This window comes from Pezoporus flaviventris, unplaced genomic scaffold (genome assembly GCF_033815535.1).
Source record: "Pezoporus flaviventris isolate CSIRO_AGI_PZ_B2104156 unplaced genomic scaffold, CSIRO_AGI_Pfla_v1 ptg000005l, whole genome shotgun sequence".
Taxonomy (NCBI): Eukaryota; Metazoa; Chordata; class Aves; order Psittaciformes; family Psittacidae; genus Pezoporus; species Pezoporus flaviventris.
The window spans coordinates 1,167,763-1,188,137 of NW_026892553.1; the positions used below are offsets into that span (position 1 = coordinate 1,167,763).

Here is a 20,375-nt window from a genome sequence, read left to right on the forward strand (position 1 = left end):
TCTTTTGAAGCCTTTTGTATTTGTCCTTGGAAAGAAAATACATTATGCTAATAAAGCACTTTTCAAGGCATTTTAGAAACACGAGCACTTACAGCATCCCCATAACATAGGCCAGTATGACTATCTCTGTTGTAATCACACTGACTCGTGTCCCACAGGGTGAATCACTGTCACTCTGTTGTGTCCAGGGAGGTCCCTTGCTCAATCATCGTTCAAAATGCCTCAAATTTCTCTCTATTTTATTATGCCTCTGGCCCCACATTGTAAAAATAAAATGCTAGCATTTCCTTCAAGAAAAATTCTGCTTTTCCAGGAAAAAAAGAAAGAGGGTGGCAGGTAGGCAGCTCATCGCTTACAGGGCCATTCCCTCTTCGTCTAAGCAATGAGCTCTGTTTTGATAGGGAAAATTACATTCCTAGAACATCAGCCCACGCTATGAGGTCTGTTTGCCATGCTCTAACAAAAAAGACATAAGGACAAAGAGGATGTACAACCAATATTTGTTGAGCTGTAAAAGCTAGAGGACAACAATTTCCAGCACAGTCCATGGCTCCTCACATTCCGGGATGTACAAACAAAGGAATATGCCCTTGAGAGTACACCTTGCCAGTGTTATTGGCAGTGTCGCACTCAGCTACACCAGATTAAAGACATTTGTGTTTCCACTCCTTCAGATCCAGTCTTCCTCACCTTGGACCTTCAGGCTGCTGAGAAATTATTTGCTCTACAGAACTAGGTAGATAACCACTTGGTGGAGGGTTTCTGCACCAATGGGCAGGCCTCATTTGCCAAAGCCCAAGAAGGTTCCCCTGAGTTAAAGGAAGTTAGTGAGCTAGGTTAAAGTGAGGCTGGTATATTTGTCAGAGCAGGAGGTAGACAGAAAGATGAGTTTCCTTTGGTGAAGTTTACCATTCAATATCTGCAGCCTGCACAACTACTCATATGCAAAAGATGGTACTCTGCTAAATTCTTTCTGTTTCATATTCCAATTCCATTGCATTCATAAGGTTCTCATACTCAGGATTTTTCCTCACGTGGATGCTGTCAAGGCTGCTGTCTTTCACAGTGAAAATGTCATTGGATGTTTCAGTCTTAGAATTTGTATCTTTGTGTGGGCACTTAACAGGGACTTCCCCATCAGTCTCCAGTCTGGTGACATCTGCAGTGCTGTGGCTGAAACAACAGGGAGACATTACTGAGGGGGCTGACTAGATGAGAAATCATTTGATTTACATCTTAGTCCAAGACAGTATCCACCACATGATCTGTGGAACAGCAAAGTTCATATTGATTGAATGAGGCTCTGGAAGACACTAGAAAGTAACATTGAAAGAATTACACACACAAGAAGAAGCAATAAACAGTTAACACTGGGAACATAAACTCTCATGGCATTATCATATTATGCACAATATAGTTCCCATTAGATAGTCTAGCCTTTAGAACATAACTACCAGTAGTAACTAGGAAAAGTAGCAATGTGGGAAGCTAACAGATAGCTAAGGTATGTTTCTAAAAAGGAAAGTAGTATGAAGGGATTAAACACTGACATTAAGACGGGGCAGAAAATACATTTGTGCAATTGTAAGTGAATAGGAATTGCACAAAATAGTACTTGGGTAAGCACTGGGTCATGCTTCTTAAAGAGAAAGGCATCTATAGAAAAAGGAACTTATCTCAAAGGAAGAGCTGAGAATTCCTGTCCATTGCTTTGTGGAATGATGGTGGGAATTTACTGCAGAGAATAGTTTTCCCATGGCACCTGCAAGGCATAGTGACGGACCCAGAATATCTTTCTCTCCTTCTAACATAATAAAGAACAGACTCTTGCTGCCTCCTGCCCTAAGATGTCTATGTCCTCATGCTAAACTGACTGTCAAGGCATTCAGATCCTCCCCCTGCGAGTCAAAGAACTGTCTGGCTTTTCACTGAGCAAAGAAAGAGGCTTTCTGAAAACAGACATCAGTGTGATGCCCCAAAATCTTCTTGATGTCCAGTACTCACAAAGCAACTTCATAGAGAAGTTCTGGAAAAAAAAGAAGAAGAACCGAAGCCGCGCATCAACAGGTTTTACAGGTGTCACAGCAAAAATAAAATCCAGCCGAACAACCCCAAACCAGACAAAACCCCCACCCACTTCCATGCATTCCCATCTTCGGGAATAAGCCTTCCACCCTGCCTCTTCCTAGCATGGACCGACTGGGGCTGGGGATGATGGGGATGCTGATGGAGCTGTGGCAAGCGCCGCGCCGTCCCGCCCTGCCGTCCCCTCGGTGCAGGGCAGCTCTCTGCCGCCCGGCCCGGCCCGGAGCCCCCCGCCCTGCCCTCCTCTCTCACCCTCCGCATTCCGCCGCCGGCACCGAGGTGCGGTCAGGAGCGCTCCAAGCGCGGCTACGCCCAGCGTCACGGCCAGCGCGGCCGGCAGCGCGTACCGGGCCGCGGGGAGACCTGCGGACGGGGGAGGAGAGCGCTGTGACCACGCCGGGGGAACCGGGGCCTCGCGGCGAAACGCTCTCTGCAAGTGCCCTAAAGCAAGCGTTAGCGCGGGCAGCGCGTTCCAGGCAGAACCGCACGGCGACCTCCGGGCGGAAAAAGCCCCTCGGCAGCGCCAGGGGCGGGTGGCTCCCGACGAGCGAAATCCCGGTGTTTGCCGCGCAGTTTCCAGCCTGCCCTCTCGCGTTTCCCACCGCGGGACTCCACTCACCCGTGGCAACGGGAGGCTCCTCCGAACCCCCCTCGGAGCGCGGCTTCGTTGCGGTCAGACCTGTAAGGAGGGAGGAGTGCGCTGTGACCCTGCTGGGGGAGCTGGCTTTGCTCGGGAAAGCAGCAGCAGGGCTGGCAGTGGCCTCCGTGGGGTCACCCGCGCAGCTCTGCGTGGATGTAACTGCTGCCCCATTTCGATGAGCACGGTTGATTCTCTCAGGCTAACATGTTTGAAGCGCGTGGAATGAAAACACCCAAAACACCCATTGAACCTGCTCTCAGAGCAACAAGACAGATTTTTATTCCTGATATATCATCCTGCACACGTGTGTTCCCCCCCCAGCCATCACCCCTGAGGTACCTGGTACACCTGCCCAGCATGGTGTAGATCTAGGTACCAGGCTTGTGGCTGGCAATAGCACGGCCAGGGAAGGCTTTGGCATCACCCTGTATCTGGGTTTCCACAAGACTTTCTCACTTCATCTCTCTTATGGTGATTCCCTGGCTGGTGTGAGGGGGGTTACCACCGGCAGCTACACCCAAAGGCTTCCTGGAGCCCCAAATCAAGTTTCTTGCCCCAGGTGACATTGTGCAACCTCCTGCTTTTCCTAGGCTCCTCTAGCTCTGGCTCAGCTGCTGTCCTGGGGGGTTCCAACCCACCTACCTGCAGCTGAGCACCCTCACCTGGGGAAAGCAGTGGCTGACACTGCTGGAGTCCCTCTCTGGAGACATTCAAAACCCACCTGGATGCATTCCTGTGTAACCTGGTCTAGGTGGCCCTGCCTTGGCAGGGGGGTTGGACTGGATGATCTCCAGAGCTCCCTTCCAACCTTAATGATTCTGTGACAGGGAGTATCATTTCTATCCCACCTGCAAAGAGGATCTGCAGCCCAAAAGGAGCATCAAGTGGATTTGTCTCACTCACCTTCTCTGTCACTCACAGAGTGGCAGGGTGAAAGCAGCCTTTCCCCTGCAGCCCAGGTCACTTACCTGTGGTCACTGGCTGGGGCCCATTGCCTCGAGGGGTGAACAGGGGTGTGGTGTGTTGGCCCGTCCCAGGGGTGGTCTGCTGTGTGACTGGGGACCCTGGGGGAGAGACTAATCAACCGGCCGTGTCCCCTGCTCTCTGTTAGCAGTGCAAGTCAGGTAAGAGCAAGACATGCCACGGGTAGGAGCCAGACTCCTATCCTGCACGGCGCTGGTCCCAAAAGAACACAGGGGACATTGTCGTAAACCCTGCCATAATCAGGCACACTCCGAAACAGGAGGAGTGTCAACCTGTGGTTTTCTCTCTGGGAAAGCAATGAGGACACAATTCATGTTTAACATTACATAGCTGATCCTCCTACGAAAGTGGAAACTCCTGCTCTCAGTCTTCTGCAGCAAAGATGAGGAACTCTATCGTGGGCACTCACCTGTCACTGTGAGCTCAACAGCATCGCTCTGCTGCACAGCCCCGGCCCCAGCCCTGTTTTCCACCTCACAGTAGTACTTCCCAGTGTCGGAGGGCTGCAGGCTGTCCCACACCAGCTCAGCCTGCCCGCTCAGCAACAGGGCTTTCCTTCCCGGGGTGCCCCTGAACCAGCGGTAGCGGATGGGGGGGGACCCGCTGGCCACACAGGTCAGGCTGGTCCTGGCTCCTGCGGGTACTGTGAGCCCCAGTTCGCCAGCCCTGATGATGGGCTTGGTTGCTGCCACTGGAAGACAAAGTAGATGGCATGAAAGATTATTCCCACCAGCTGCTGCTTCACCTTCATGCTCTGTGGATTATATTGGCTGCACAAGCGCAGGGCTTTACTGCTGGACTTACCTTTGACAACTTTAACCGCAGTGGTCACCTCCCTTGTGATCACACTGTTATTTTTGCTCCTCCAGGTGACTTGACAGGTGTAGTGTCCACTATCAGGGATTTCAAGGTTCTCAATTAAGAGTGAGGCATTCCCTGGGCTGTGCTTTGGGACACTGACCCGGTTTCGGAACTGAGACAGCAGGATGTGGTCACCGGAATAGTCCCTCCGAAAGATGGTGGAGGTGCTGTGGTCTCTCTCCATGCTCCAGATGAGCGTTTGCTGTGTGAAACCATCTGAGGGCATGTAGGTACATGGTAAAGTGACAGATCCCATCCATGTGCCCTGGACCTGGTGAACACCAGTCAGATCCAGGAGGGCTGCAGGCAACAAGAGTTGAAGGGAAGGAGTAAGAATGCAGCAGAAGAGGAGAACATCCTTCGAATTAGGTAGGAATCACCAGGCGGTGGAACCCAGCATGAGGTCATGGCTGTAGACCACAGCCAGCCAAACCAGAGCCTGTCCCAGCTTCACTGAGCATAGGGAAGTGAACAGTTGCTTTGACCTCATGGCTATTTTTATTTTTTTCCCTCTGGATGCTTGCCCATTCTCAGTTCCTTCTCGGAATAATTCTGAGAAGCAATTCTGAGAAGCACAAATCCAGCCCCTGATGGCAGCATCACAGCTACAGTCTTCACAAGACCTTAAGGAGCATCTCTTATTCCTGCTCTCTAGCTTCAGCCTTTACACCTTGCCTCTGCTGCTTGACTTTCTGCTTACACTTGCACAGGATGAATCAAAGAGCAAGAACTTTCCCCCACTGACATGGGATGATCTGACACCACCACTTTCGATGCTGAATTCTACCTTCTATGTGGGAGAAAGGATGAACAAAGCAACTTCATTGCTTTACTGCAGTTAACAATGAATGCAACATCTTTGCATTCTTTAACAGCACTATTTTTTATACAACTTCCCTGGTGCTCACAGGACCCAGCAGTATAGCTGTGCAAGGAGAAGCACTTCTCTGTGCAACAGCCTGTGCCAGAGCTGACAGAAGCTGCCAACTGGAGGAAGACAAGATCTGTGGGTCTGCGTCCATGGGGACAGGCAAGGGAATTGCTGAGGCTGAGCATGCTGGCACCTTGTTTCTGACAAGGAGCTTTGGTATTCCTTTACCAGATGACTTAGAGAGGGCAGGCACAGCTCTGTTCTTCAAATCTCACATTCCAGACAAAGGCAATTCCTTGATGTACCAGTTTTTAAAGATCTTTCATTTCTCTTCTTCCTCTTTTCACAAACTTCCATCAAGAAAAACTAAGAAGGGTGTAAGCTGGTGAGAAAGCTGCTCAAAAGTACCTTCAAGGCACTTGAGGCACTCAAGTTCAAGTATGTTTGCTATTCAGTGCATTCATCTGGACACAATTCTGTTTAAACATCCCTCCGGTGCTGTTTGCATTGCTATGTGCCATGAAATAGCTGCCAGCATCCACTGATTCCATGTGGAGCAGCTGTGCTCTGTATCTGACCAGTTTCAACATTAGCAGGGATGACTCCAAAAGAAAGCTGATTGGAAGGAATGGGAGAAACTCAGCAAAATATAAATCCCTGAGACAACACCTTTAAATGTAAATCCTCCCAGTGACTCTTCTTAAACTGGGGTGTGCTCTTCCAGACAAACAATGTCAAGTCTCACAAAAGAGGGAAATACAGCTGGACCAGAAAAAAAACTAAAGGTCTGTGTTAGAAGTTAGAAGACTGACCAGAGAGATTCATATTCTCTGTAATGCATGATAATGGGGGAAAAAAACAACAACAACAACAACAAAAAAAACAACCCTGAAATCATATTCTGTCCCATTTTCTAGAACAATTGAGCATCTTCCTTCTCAGCCTGCCAGCACCAGTGTACATAGAAATATGCCAGCAGGAGCCTTTAGGGATCTCCTCTGAAGTACTGGACCTGGAACAGGAATGGGGGACCAAAACCGCCCTTTTTGCTTTAGCCTTAGAGAACTTCAGATCTGACCTAGATTTCTTGGCTCAGATCTGCTTCACCCAAACAAGCACCCTGTCAAGCACTTAAGTGGACACAGGAAAAGAGGGTGGTAAGTTTTGGCTCATTCTCCCAACCATTCCAGCTCTCTGCCCACTGAGACCACAGCTCTTCTGGGAATTGCCCCTTGTAAGTAGCAAAGTACCTGAATTTAGCTGGGCTTGGCTCACCTCTACCCATACCCTCTTGTCCTGCTCCCCCTTTCCCCTCCTCCCCAGAAAGGTACTGGTTATGTTCAGATGCATTAGCTCACAGTAAGTCACTTGAGAGGCAGATCACAGCTGATTTTTTATGACAAAATAAGGAACATACTTCAACCTGTTTTTCTAAAGGTCAGGAGCAATTCTGTGCTTCTTGTTAAAGCACCTTTCTCCTGTTTCCCAAAACCATCCTCTGCTGGTGCCAGTGCCGTATGTGCCTCATGGGCACATGAACCAAAGCAAGGATTCCAGTATCACCTCGTCTAATGCACTTAAAGAGCCAGAAGATCAGGAGATTATCAGAGAGGAATCATGTGTGCCCACACCTAGTATCACAATCACAGCTCTTCTTCGCAGGACCATGCTAGCAGAACAATCATAATGCATTATTAAATTATAGGAAAATACACATTCCAGCTTTCAAAAGACTGCTTTGGATTCTCATACACCAAATCTGGTCCTGTCCAAGGCTCCTGAACAATCCTGTTTTGCTCTTGTTTTGGAGCATGGGAGCTGCACTTTTGCCCAATACCACCCCATTGCTCTACTCTTAAAAGCACCTTGTTGTATCTGATGCTAAAGGAGACTCTTGTGAATTCTCAGGCTCTGTTTTTTATACAAGAAACTAATGACTTTCCACAGTTGATAATTTTTAAAAATTAAGAAACTGTAATTCAGATCCCTACCTTGCTGGGGCTCTGACTTTTGTTCTTACACATTGAAGCATGTACTCACCGTTGCAGGTGACGAAAGCCATCACAAACACCACTATTTGCACAGGTTCTCCCATTCTCCCAGAACCACAGGTCTGTCAACCTTTCCCTGTGCTTTGTGAGAGATCCCACACTCCTGGGACAGAATGCAAGTGAAGAACACTTCCCTTTCTTCTGTCCTTTGTCATCTAGGATCCTCTTTCTGAAGGATCACGAGTCCATTTCACTGCTGATTAGGTGAAGGGTAGAGGATAGACAAAGACTATAAGGAGCTTTACAGTTCCATTTCATATTCCCATGTCCCCATCCACTCCTCTTACCAGTCTCCTGATTTTTCTGATGAGTAGTCTTTTTTATCATTCTTCATAGAATCATGGTATGGTTTTGGGTTGGAAAGAACCTTAAACCTTCTCTAGTTCCAACCCTGTGCCACAAGCAGAGACACCTTTCACTAGACCAGCTTGCTCAAAGCCCCATCCAGCCTGGGCTTGAACACTCCCAGAGATGGGGCAGCCACAGCTTCTTTGGACAACATGACTAATGGCAGAGGAGCTTTAATCCAGGAGGCATTCTGGGTATGCTCTGTAGGTGTACCTTTAAAGGTACATGCAAAAGTTATCAATAGGTGCTATGCGCAGGATTAATATGAGTCTGATAATTAATACCAAGAAGAGAAGGAATTGTAGAAGATAAGAAACATGTATAAAAGCAAGTAGACTGACATAGTGAATTCTGTTATAGGCTTTTAATCATTCATTAAAGCAGATATTTGGCATTTATTCAACAGATGTGCCTTAGCATATAGTTTTAACAACTGCACCAGAAGAGTATCATCTTTGAGCAGGAGGCAGATGCACCCAAAATACAGGAGACAGTTTTGGTTGGAGCTGGGAGGGAAAAGTAATTGCTGCAGTTTTGCCACAGCTACAAGCATCATGACAGATACCTGTTTGCTTCAGCTGAAGTGTTTACATTGCAGATGAGCTCAGACCATTCTCTGGAAGTGCTGCCACTTGTCAGTGATGGCTTGTTCCCTCTCTGCACAGGGCAATGAAAACTGGAGGCTATCTTCATTTTCCCAAAGTCAGTAAACTGATGAGAACCGTGCAGGTCTCATTTCAGTGTTCAGGTGGAGATGTGTGCACACTTGGATGGCTTGCTGCATGTGATTTCAGCTGAGCTCTCTTATTGCTGTTGTAAAACTTGCCTCTGGTAAGTATGGACAGCCTGGAGCAAAAAGCTGAATGTCGTGTGGCAAGACCTAGTGAAATAAATCTGTTGTTCCAGGCTAAGAGCTATCTCCAGTTGTCATCCTGCTGAGGAAGACAATGGAGGCAACAGCACAACCCATTCTTGCAGAGCATGTCCTTGCTGATGCGGTGGAAACTTGATTTTTGCTGCCTTTTCTTCTTGGCTATTTTGTTGAAGCTTCCAGTGGTACCTGTTCATACTGTCTGTACCCCATTTGCCACCAAGAAGCCATTAGCTATGTCTGAGTCCTGCCTAAAAACAAATGAACAAAACTGCACTTGTTAAAATTCAAGTGATGCTACTTGCAGAGTGAATAGGTTTATTTTCAGAGAGAGGATATAAAACTAATCCTTTACACACCCTGGCCATGACTGGTGATAGAAGCTTGTCCCAACAAACTACTTCTACACAAGACTTTAGCAGAAGCTAAATTTTGGGGAACACACCCTGGAACAAGCTGAAAACCCAAGCTGAAACTGCTGATACGACCAGTTTGTGAACCGGACATGCAAGGCTTCCTGAAGCGGTAAGTCTGAAGGATAAGGAAAAAAAAACCAAAAAAGACTACTTAGCTAAAACAAACATGAAGAACTGCAGTTCCTCAAACATGATGTACGTGACATCTTTCTCTCCTTAGTACAGAGATGTGGCTGCTAGTTTTCTCCTCTCAGCCTCTTTCTTTCTTACCAGAGGGGCTCCTCATGAACATGTGAAGAAAAAGCCTTTAATGTCTCAGATACTATGGTTAGTTACCTGGTTTATTATAATAAATTATGTCTCTGCTTCTGATTGAATCTGCTGCTTTCTCCCTTTAGCCCCTCCCCCTGCAGGACCCACCTTCCTTTCACAATACTGGAAGTGACACACTTCCAAGCATCACAACTTGGGCAAAGTGACCATTATGACTCTTTGTTCTGCAATTTCTGCTGCTACATCCCAGGCTAATTAGAGGTGGCACAGTAAAGTCCCCATTTCCCCAAAAATGAGCGCAGATGGGACTGCAGACACTACTCTTAGGGACGAGCTCTGCAGAGCCTGCATCTTACACTTGTGTTTTGACAAAGTACGCCAGAGGCTACAGAAGTTTGCTACAGGTTTCCTGGTGATGAAATGAAAGTTTTAGCCTGCAGGAGGGTGGAGTTCAGTACCAGGCTTTGAGCAAATAACTAAAATTTAAGTAACTGAAGAAGAAAGGTCTTATAGTTCTCTTTTTGAGCCATCTGCAAAAGAAGGCAATTTTTACTGCAAGTCTTGAGACATTCTTATTTGGTACAGCCATGGTTAGCTCACAGATCTGACTAAACAGAAGAGGAAAGAATTCATGATGCCAGCTGCATTGCCGTTCTTTGCTCATACAGAATGTCGCCCTCTCCTGAAAAGCCAAATCCACTGGTCTGGATGGCTGTACCCCCACCCCAGCACTTACAGAAAGAACAAACTCTTCTCCTCATTCCTCAAGCAGCACATGACGCGTCTACCTCTCTGCTCAGATGTTCTCCGTTGCTTGACTTTGGAGCTCTGCTTATTGCTGCCATAAAACTCGCAGCAGCAGGTTCTTTTCTGCTTCCCGGTTGTTCCATATAGCGCTGAAGCCCCATATTACCTCTTAAGTACGTTTGTTTCAGGGATGGAGCTCTAGACAGGTGGGCTGCTTTCTAGTAACAGAGACATTCCCCTCCAAACCCCTCCCTACCAAACAAGTGCACACACACGCACACACACACACACACACATTTTAAAACCCCCATTTTAAAGAATGAGACCATTACTGAAGGGCTCCAAGAACTGCAACCTCATCTAGAACTGGAAGATTAGAAAACATTAGTTTCCCAGGATGTTTCAACACTCTTGTTTTGTCATCACATTAGCACACTATCCAGTCATGATTTGCTGTTCTCTGGAAAACTCTTTTAGTGATAACGGTGTGCCTTGCAGTACTATTGCAACAGTTTTCCTCCCCTGCTCACTTTCCTCCTTAGAAATAGAGACTGTCAGACTTCACTGGCTTTTTACACACTTCATAATGGAAGTCATTTTCTTTCACATCCAAAACATCTCATTTCACCAGCTCTGAACCTCAAATAGGACTAGCAGTGACTCTTGCACCTTCTGTTTTCTACACTGTGGCCGACTACAGCCTGCAAACATCAACTAACAACACCCAAAACATACCCCAAACTCCAGCAGATTCACACTAATTCCTCTGCTTTCAAGTAGAGGGACCTAATACGCTCCTGGACACACACAGACGTTCATGCACATTCAACCTTTCTGCCAAAATAAAGAGAAATGTAGCAAAATCTACTAACTTTACAGTCCTGAAGTTTAATGGTTTTCATTTGCTTCCCTGTATCTACAATAAGCTGTATGTACATCTTGACAATTTTTTCCAAGACATCATCACTAACCAAAGTTGCTGTTTGTTCCCTCTCCATTTTGAAATCAGGGTTTCCCAGCTCTTGTTTTTTAAGCACATTCTTAAAGAGAAATAAAACTGGTACAGGAAATTCAGGAAATCTCCTTCCTTTTATCTTTGGAGAAACCATAAACAAATACGCTCTATTCGTCTTCTCCACAGTGTTCATGATGAGTAAGATTTGCTCATTTTGCCTCATTCTTCTCTTTTCTTCGGGTTCAAAAAGCTGAGAAAGTATAATGCGTTTACACAGAGGTGGTTTCATGCCACTACTGAGCCTTATCTTTCTCAGTAACTTTTCTAGCTCTGTTAAACCCTTTCAAGATGAGACACCTACACGCATACATAAGGTGGAAGCATTCCATGAGTCCATTATCACAATCCTGTTTTCTGTTGTGTTGTAATGCTTTTCCTAATAGCATCTAATACTGTCTTGGACTGCTGGTGAATTTTGAGCTGATGCTTGCAGAGAATTGCCCACCTTTCCCGAGTGTGAACAGCAAATCTGGGGGCCCACTAATCCAATATCCTCCTTGCCCCTCAGGTTGCTCATTTTGTTTTACATCTGTCTGCATGGCTTTTAATCTGACATGCTATTGCCCAATTGTTATAAAAAGGTTCTCCCATAAATCTGCTGTATCCATGTTATAGATTTACTTAGGATAGTAGAAATTATGAACAACAAAGCTTTTCAGCTCCCTACTTGCCCTTTCCTTCCTAAGCCAGGAGGAAAGTATTTCATGAGCATCTTTTGAGGAGTGCTTGCTGGCATTTTAAAGATGAGCTGGTCACACAAAAATATTCATATCAAAATAGTTTAGGAGTGTGTAAACAGTTTTACCCACAAACTTAGGAAAAGCATCTATTTCCTTTTAAATGTTACACATGCATTAAAAAGGGGAACAGAGAAAGTGGACTCAGGAAGAATGTACCTTTTGCAGTTTCAGAGCCACCCAAGCCGTCCAGCGCCAAAACTATAGAAAGCGTGCCTGCACTTTACTGCAGATGATGCAGAAAGGTGAATTGAGCACAGAACAGGTTTGGTGGTTTTCTTTTAACTCCTAGGGTGGTAGAGTTCTTGGTTTTATCCTGTCCTTAATCTGTCTTTCAGTGTTTCTTTAAGGGCTGTCTCACATTTAAGACATTCTACCACCCATGCAACACTGAGGCGTGTGGGAGGAGAGATGCCAGTTCCCAGGCCAGCCTCGTTCTGCACTTCTTACTGAAAGATGATGAGGATGTTGAGCCCCTCTTGCTGCTGGTTCTGCTCCTACCACACGAAGGCTGTGAATGCAGATCCTTTTGGTATTGCAAAGCGCTGAGTTAGTACAGTGCTCTTGGCCTGGGATCTGCATACCCTGGCTTTTAAAGGGCTTTCTTCTACAGAGGGGGTGGAAGGAAACCAAAAATGGCAAAGTCAGGAGGTCTATACAGCAGTTTGCAACAAAAGTTCTCAAAGAGCTTTGCATTTTCATTGAAGAGATTGTTAAGGCTCCACAAGTCATGAAGGAGCAAAAACTGCTTGTCCAACTTATTTTAGAGAGGTTAAGGTGAATAGGAAGAGATATTTCGCCTGAATGAAAAGTGCTCTTCAGGACTGCTACATGTAGCAATAAGTTGGTTCTCACGCAGTGTCCCCTACTTCATATTCAGATTCCATGGTGTTTCCAACACAGTCATGTTCATTCTTTTTCATATTTATTTCTTCAGATCTTTTGTCTTTCACAGGCTCCATCGCATACTTGTTTTCAGTGGAGATGGGTTCCTCATAGTAGCCTGCACTTTCACACCTTGAAGCAGCTGCTGCCCTTGAGTTATGGCTGAAATCAAAACACAGTAGGAAAGAAGAGTTGCAATCAGAGTAGTTGAAGCATCTCCCAACCCTCAAGATTGTAGCTGAGGAACTGAATGTGGCCCATATCCACCATGTAGCTTATGATATCCAATATCTTTAAAACAGGGGTAAATCCTCTGAGGAGAAATGCCATCACACCATTTGTTCAGTTGCTCAGGGTTCAACTGTTAGTGGGTAAGCACAAAATCTTGGGTAAACACTGCTGGCATGTTCTCCCATGGCACTCTAATCATTAGCAATTCGATGTATATCTGGATAAGTGGTTCTCTTGCGTGTTTTCACTGGATTATTAGGCTTTTCAGTATAGCATCCGTGGGTTATGAATAGATCAGAATGCTGAAACATGAGCTTAGAAATAGCTATAACTTCCTGCCACAGCTACAATTAAAAGAGGCAGGTTCAGCCAAGGATATTTCAAGGATGAATCAAAGTATATTCTGTGCATCTGGAGCCTTAGCTTTCTAGAGGGGGAATTCCTGTCCTTTACATTTGTAAAAACACTGGGAATTTATCCTTGGCTGTCATCATTCATAGGCCTTATTGGGCTGAAGAGTTAATAAACAGCTCTTGCTAGTTTTTATGATTCTAATATTGCAAAGGAGAAGATCTTTCTTGTGACATTATTTGTTGACATGGAAAGTCTACAGATCATCTGTACAGTGTACTACAGACTAACTTTGAATGTCTTAATCCGTACTGCTTAAGAGACTTTTAATCTTGACAGCTAAGTAGCACCTGTTTGGTTTTTTTTCCCTCTTCTCTGATACAGTCCCCAAAGACTCAGCAATATGTCAGATAAAGGGTTATACTCACAATTTTACTTCATAGGTCTGAGCTAGAAAAGAATAATCAGAAAAGTGCGTCAATAATTTGCATTTATAGTCTCAAAAATAAATTCTACTGTCTTTTCTTGATACAAGAAAGCAGCCTCTGAAGACAGAATAAAAATAGGAACCTTAGAGATAGTGCTAGGTGGGAGATGACTCCTATTCCCAGGATTCAGTTCAAGGAAATGAAAATAACCCATATTCCAGCTGTAGCACAACTGGGTCAAAATAACTGAAACCAGGGTTAAAGTTTAGAAACTGGAAGTTAAACTGAAAGTTCCCAGTTCCCACAATTTCACTATATGAATTGTTCAGTAAAGAACAATTTGGGAAGAGGTTATTCGAGATTCCTTAAAAAAAGGCAAAAAAAAAGAGTATTTGGTAAGAATTATTATTAATTGGTAGCATGGAGTTGTAGAAAGGCAATTAAAAGACACAAATGGATAAGGAGAAAACTATGGCCATCAGTATTAAAAAACCCAAACCAAAACTCCAGTGTGTTCTCTGTACACTGCTGAGTGCTTCAGCGAGCAAGGGGACTCTCAGCAAGTGGTCAGGAGATTTCTAGCATTAGCACAGAAAAGACAGAATTATTCAGTAAATATAGCCTACATTTGGAGAGTAGAAAGGAAATGAACTGTTACTGAATAGGGAGAATTAATGATGAGCTCCCTCCCTCCAGGTACTAAGGGAAATACTGAACAGCAGCTGGTGCAAACAGGTATTTTAAAGTAGCAGGACAAGATTAACTTGCTACCAGATACCTTAAAAGATCTGATCAACAAACTCAGTCCAGCAGGTTGGTTTGAGAGTCATGGGATGTCTGTGGGGACCAGAGGGAAAGAACCATCCCAACATAACCGAGGCAGAGTAGAGGGCAGCATGGCAGAGAAGGTGAGCACTGCAGGATGGCCCAGGGGAGCAGACCCCTCTCGGAACCAGCACGGGATGAGTGTGGCAGAGGCTGCTTCATCACCATGCCAGCCCTTCCCACAGCACTCAGTGGTGTGGGAGCACCCGGGTGATGCTGCCTGCTGGGCTCCTCTCGAGCTGGTCCCCGGCAGACCATCTTCAACTGCAGCAACTGCTTATCTCTGAGGAAAAGGGACTTCTACACCTCTTTAGAGCTTCCACCACCTGTTTTGATCCATGCACAATTTGATCGACTGCCTATACGATGCAGATGGCAGAGCTGCTACTGGAAGCAGTGAGCACAGTACCAGTCCCAGCCCAAAAAAACATTTATAGGTAAAACCAAGCTGGGCATGCACAATATAGTCTAGTTTTCCAGACCATTCTACTCACCACTTTTGGGCTTCCTCATGCGGATGATAAGAAAGATGACAAGCAAAACCGCAGCAGCACACACCACCACAATCAGAATGACGAGGAACAGGGACAGGTGAGTCCCTTGGACATCTAGAGCAATACAGCAGAAGACTTTCAAACAGAGAAGCCCTCCTGGGTCATGGTAGCAGAAGCAGTTACATGATGCTGACCACTTTCTCAAGGCCAACAGCAGCCAGCCCTGTCATGAACACATGGGGTTGTATGCATATGCCTGTCCTTGCTTGTCTGCATCCCGACAGCACCTTGCTCTTGTGTGGCTGAGCCAGTCCAACTCACTGTGCATGAATCTCTCAGAGACTGTGGGCACAAAGACAGCCAGCAGAGGCTCACCGAGACTGTGAGCTGGGCAGAATAGTTGCTCTACATGTCATGAAATAAAGGGTCTCAGCTTTTCATTCAAGCATACTGTTCAGTTGAGTTTGAACATGTTTAAACCTGCCATGTCACAGCAAAGTTGAGGATGTATAAAAAATATGCTTGAGTTGCACACTGAGGCTTTTCTGCTGTTGCAGTTTTGACACTCAAAGATTGAAAAGGACTACTGTTTGGGAACATAGGAACAGCTCTGCTTCAACTATAAAAGCTTCCTTCCTGCCTTAAAAACGCCAGACTCTTCGAAAGAGTGAATCATGAATCATGAGCCATGAATCACCTAGGTCCCTTGAGAACAGCTGTTAATACAATTTGCAGCCAGAAAGCAGAACACTAATTTTGAGGCTTGAGGTGTGGACTATTTGGGTCCCTAATCTCATTCTTAGGTTTGTTTTGCTCTCCACTTACTCTGAGTTGTATAATTCTTTTCTGGATATCCCACACCATTCTCAGAAGTCACTACTGTCACGGGAGGTTCTGCAAAACAAACAGGAGTGAAAGGCTCACAGTGCATTTCCAATCCTAATTTTAGCACCAGAAGATCTGGAATTTTAGGATCAAAAGAGAATGTCTCTGTCACATTTACAAGGCAGTGAAAATAGGCAAACTCTAGAAATGAGTGCAATATATGCACTGTAATACTGAGAGAGTATGCATGGTACTACATATACTCACTGGATGCATACTATGTGTGCTATATATACTATGTATACACAGACTATATATATATATACACACACACTAGGTATACATAGAATCATAGAATAGTTAGGGTTGGAAAGGACCTCAAGATCACCCCATGGGCAGAGGTGCCTCACACTAGACCGTATCACCCAAGGCTCTGTTCAACATGGCCTTGAACATGGACAGGGATGGAGCATTCACCACTCCTTTTGGCAGTGCCTCACTACCCCATGTATTAGTAGTGGAGCCCAAGACATCACTGAGATGCTCCTGATCACCAACTTCATTTGGGGTTTTTTCCTGCAACTGTCATCATCTTCCCTTAGCTACTGGTCACTGCTGTGTAACTGGTGGGGCACTATAAACCCAAAACATAAAGTTTCCAGAAGCAGACCTACTGTAGCCCAGACATGAATTTCCACACCCCACAAAACCAAACTGGAAATCACAAGCTCTCTCTCACAACAACTGCTCTTAGTAAGGTAGATTGTACCCAGTGAGGTCTGGAGCAGCTTTTGCATAACTTGGTTATGTCACTAGAGATAACAGCTCTGCTTCCCACTGAAGCAGCTTTCATTCTAGACCAGAAAGCAAGTAAAGAAGCCCTTTAAAAAAAAGGGCAGAACCCAGAACATTCCATATTGATCTAAAAGACAGGAAATTATATTTCTACTATGTATGTGCACTAAGACACATAAAGAGTCTCTTAGGCAGAAACACAACCTTCCATGCATCAGAAAAGAGGAGCTCCTCTGAAGAGGAGGGGGGAAATCGAATAAAGAAAATAAACAAGGATAGAAAGCTGGAACCAATGATACAAAGTGCTTCAGAGGCCAGAAGTCCAACACTTTTCATATTTTCCTTTTTCAGGGAAGGGAAGTAGGAATGTTGTTCCATTCTGGAAGGAATACAGATGCTTTCCATCCTGCTGTGACTCTGGGAACTCACCTGTCACTGTGAGCTCAACAGCATCGCTCTGCTGCACAGCCCCGGCTCCAACCCACCTACCTGCAGCTGAGCACCCTCACCTGGGGAAAGCAGTGGCTGACACTGCTGGAGTCCCTCTCTGGAGACATTCAAAACCCACCTGGATGCATTCCTGTGTAACCTGGTTTAGGTGGCCCTGCCTTGGCAGGGGGGTTGGACTGGATGATCTCCAGAGCTCCCTTCCAGCCTTAATGATTCTGTGACAGGGAGTATCATTTCTATCCCACCTGCAAAGAGGATCTGCAGCCCAAAAGGAGCATCAAGTGGATTTGTCTCACTCACCTTCTCTGTCACTCACAGAGTGGCAGGGTGAAAGCAGCCTTTCCCCTGCAGCCCAGGTCACTTACCTGTGGTCACTGGCTGGGGCCCATTGCCTCGAGGGGTGAACAGGGGTGTGGTGTGTTGGCCCGTCCCAGGGGTGGTCTGCTGTGTGACTGGGGACCCTGGGGGAGAGACTAATCAACCGGCCGTGTCCCCTGCTCTCTGTTAGCAGTGCAAGTCAGGTAAGAGCAAGACATGCCACGGGTAGGAGCCAGACTCCTATCCTGCACAGCGCTGGTCCCAAAAGAACACAGGGGACATTGTCGTAAACCCTGCCATAATCAGGCACACTCCGAAACAGGAGGAGTGTCAACCTGTGGTTTTCTCTTTGGGAAAGCAATGAGGACACAATTCATGTTTAACATTACATAGCTGATCCTCCTGCGAAAGAGGAAACTCCCTGTCTCAGTCTTCTGCAGCAAAGATGAGGAACTCTATCGTGGGCACTCACCTGTCACTGTGAGCTCAACAGCATCGCTCTGCTGCACAGCCCCGGCCCCAGCCCTGTTTTCCACCTCACAGTAGTACTTCCCAGTGTCGGAGGGCTGCAGGCTGTCCCACACCAGCTCAGCCTGCCCGCTCAGCAACAGGGCTTTCCTTCCCGGGGTGCCTCTGAACCAGCGGTAGCGGATGGGGGGGGACCCGCTGGCCACACAGGTCAGGCTGGTCCTGGCTCCTGCGGGTACTGTGAGCCCCAGTTCGCCGGCCCTGATGATGGGCTTGGTTGCTGCCACTGGAAGACAAAGCAGATGGGATCCAGGTCACGCTGGCTCTAGTTGTGGCGGGGAAGGTGCCCCTTGCCATGGCAGTTCTTGCTCTGGCTTTGGGTGCTTTCCCAGGAGGAAGGGGGGGCTCCTTTCATGTCGCCTCTCTGCACGGGTTAAGCTTGACTTAGCTGTGACTGTACCAGCTATATCACCCATTGCACCTCCTACACAAAGGATGCTGATGACATCCCCCTTCCTCTATAAATCATCACTGCTCAGGCAAAGGGAGATCAGGCACATGAGATGAAGTTTGGTCAAAGAAAAGCAATGCAATGTTCCAGAAAGTTCCCCTTTGGTGCACATCCCTTGGAAGCATTGCGCTGCTGGACACAGGTAGAGCCAGGGGCAAATTGGTAAGCAAGAAGCCACAAATCCTCCCCCAGCCTCCAAACTTCAGGGTGCCATATCTTGGGCAAAATTCCTCTCTCTGACCTATTTGCTGCTTCTTGCCAGAGTCTAACACTGCTCAGCAAAACTCTCCTGCATCAAAGTGGGTGGTCACTGCCTACCTGATCTAATTCCTAACAGCCTTCCCGAGCCAAGCTTTCCACCCTTGCACAGCTTCCTTCTAGGGTTTACCTTTAACAATCTCCAGTTCAGTGGTGATCTCTCTTACTATTAGGCTGTCACTGCTGTCCCTCCAGGTGACCTGGCAAATGTAGGTTCCCTTGTCAGAGACCTCCAGGTTCAGGATGTGGAGAGACACGTTCCCTGGTGCATCGTTCAGGACACTGACCCTGCCCCTGTAGTCAGACAGCAGAACATGGTCGCCAGAGTCATCCCTCCGAAAGATGGTGACAGAATTCTGGTCACGGACCACCATCCACTTGAGTATTTCCTGTACCAAGTCCTTCACAGGCACATAGACACATGGCAAGGTGGTAGAGTCCTTCCATACACCCTCAATCTCAGGTTGGCCAGTCAGGTTCAGAAAAGCTGCAGGAAGAATGGAGAAGAAACCTTTGAAGAAAAAAAGCAATCAACATGAAAGCAGCTCCTGGGTGATGAAGCAATGGTGAGAGCATCAGCAAGTGGAAGCCACCAAATCAAAAGGATGGGCAGCCAGTGTGGATGATGGGCTAATAAAAAGCAGCATGGCATGAGGAAGGCAGATGGGGGCATGAAGTCATGGATGCATGCAGTTTGCCTCTCATGCTCTGCCTGGTGCTTACCTGCAAGCAAGTGAACACCTGGAGGCAAGTGAACAGGGTCAGAATTAGCAGAAGTCTTGGGCCTGAAGGAAGGCACTTGTCTCAAGCCCTAGTTGCCCAGCTCAAGGTCACAGCTGGTGTCTGCACCCACCACCCAGCATCACGTTTGGGGCTTTCCTGGGAAGCACCACACGTTAAGAGCAAGCCACAGCTTTAATGGCTTTTCCTCCTCCGCTGTGCATTTATTCTCCTGAAAGACTGCTTTTTCAGACTAAGCTGAATTCAAGCAACTTAAGAAAAGGCTCAAAGAAGCCTAAAACTTGTTAAATTTTCCTATGAGGGCCATTACCTTTGTTCCAGTACATTTTTGTCACTCTTGGGTTTGAACCTGTGCTTCCATAGACACTTCTTCACCTTTTTCTCCTGGTTTGCAAACCTCCCCTTTCCTGGGAACGTGCACTATCCAAACTCTTTGTGCTGGGCTGCCTACTGTGTTCTGGGAAATAACCATCATAACATATATGGGATCTCTGTACTCTAAGAACATAGGCAGCATTTCCAAAGCCATCATGCACTGTTGTGCCCTGCAACCACTGGATTTGAAACAAAAGAACACCGAGCCAGCAGCACACAAAGATATTGGCCTTTTTTTCCATATTTCTATTCCCCAAATAGAACCACCCCTGCCAAACACACACAGAAACACCAGTACCAGGGAAGGAGCATCCTGAACAGGAGACCTTTCCATAGACTCACCATTGCAGAAGAGAAAAGGACTCAAAACCACAGCTGCTCTCACCAGCGTTTCCATCCCCCCCAGAGATGCAGTTTCTCCCTGTCAAGTAGAGCAGAGCCACTCTCTCCAAGCTAGAGGGTAAATCAAGAACACTTGAGCCTTCGCTCACTTTGTCATCAAGAACCCAGGACAGCTGTTG

General features: G+C 46.5%; 2 protein-coding genes across 5 annotated transcripts; both read right to left on the bottom strand.

The window, feature by feature from the left end:
• Positions 1-7,677, bottom strand: LOC133265248 (V-set and immunoglobulin domain-containing protein 4-like). Of its 3 annotated transcripts, XM_061445556.1 has the most exons (7): positions 7,482-7,669; positions 4,514-4,870; positions 4,119-4,400; positions 2,705-2,764; positions 2,338-2,448; positions 2,005-2,026; positions 1-1,173 (listed from the first exon to the last, which is right to left on the bottom strand). In XM_061445556.1, exons 1-7 carry the CDS (start codon positions 7,534-7,536, stop codon positions 963-965), a joined length of 1,098 nt encoding a protein of 365 aa, XP_061301540.1. In that variant the 5' UTR covers positions 7,537-7,669; the 3' UTR covers positions 1-962. The 3 variants fall into 3 exon arrangements, with proteins under 3 accessions (XP_061301540.1, XP_061301542.1, XP_061301541.1); XM_061445558.1 differs by lacking the exon at positions 2,005-2,026 and having other exon boundaries at positions 7,482-7,677; XM_061445557.1 differs by lacking the exon at positions 2,338-2,448 and having other exon boundaries at positions 7,482-7,676.
• A 3,975-nt stretch (positions 7,678-11,652) lies between these two features.
• LOC133265251 (V-set and immunoglobulin domain-containing protein 4-like) lies at positions 11,653-20,370 on the bottom strand. 2 transcript variants are annotated; one of them, XM_061445559.1, is made up of 7 exons: positions 20,197-20,369; positions 18,869-19,225; positions 17,974-18,255; positions 15,939-16,007; positions 15,114-15,227; positions 13,795-13,816; positions 11,653-12,946 (listed from the first exon to the last, which is right to left on the bottom strand). In XM_061445559.1, the coding sequence occupies exons 1-7, from the start codon at positions 20,249-20,251 to the stop codon at positions 12,751-12,753; spliced, it is 1,095 nt and encodes a 364-aa protein (XP_061301543.1). In that variant the 5' UTR covers positions 20,252-20,369; the 3' UTR covers positions 11,653-12,750. The 2 variants fall into 2 exon arrangements, with proteins under 2 accessions (XP_061301543.1, XP_061301544.1); XM_061445560.1 differs by lacking the exon at positions 15,114-15,227 and having other exon boundaries at positions 20,197-20,370.
• Between the last annotated feature and the right edge of the window lie 5 nt (positions 20,371-20,375).

Coding starts and splice junctions, on each gene's coding strand:
- LOC133265248 (XM_061445556.1), bottom strand. CDS start 7,536: ATGGGAGAACCTGTGCAAATAGTGGTGTTTGTGATGGCTTTCGTCACC. Junction 2,449..2,704: donor GGAGCCTCCCGTTGCCACGG/GTGAGTGGAGTC, acceptor CCCCGTCCGCAG/GTCTCCCCGCGGCCCGGTAC. Junction 2,027..2,337: donor CCGGCGGCGGAATGCGGAGG/GTGAGAGAGGAG, acceptor TTTTTTTTCCAG/AACTTCTCTATGAAGTTGCT.
- LOC133265251 (XM_061445559.1), bottom strand. CDS start 20,251: ATGGAAACGCTGGTGAGAGCAGCTGTGGTTTTGAGTCCTTTTCTCTTC. Junction 18,256..18,868: donor TGAACTGGAGATTGTTAAAG/GTAAACCCTAGA, acceptor TTTGTCTTCCAG/TGGCAGCAACCAAGCCCATC. Junction 16,008..17,973: donor TGTTGAGCTCACAGTGACAG/GTGAGTGCCCAC, acceptor TTTGTTTTGCAG/AACCTCCCGTGACAGTAGTG.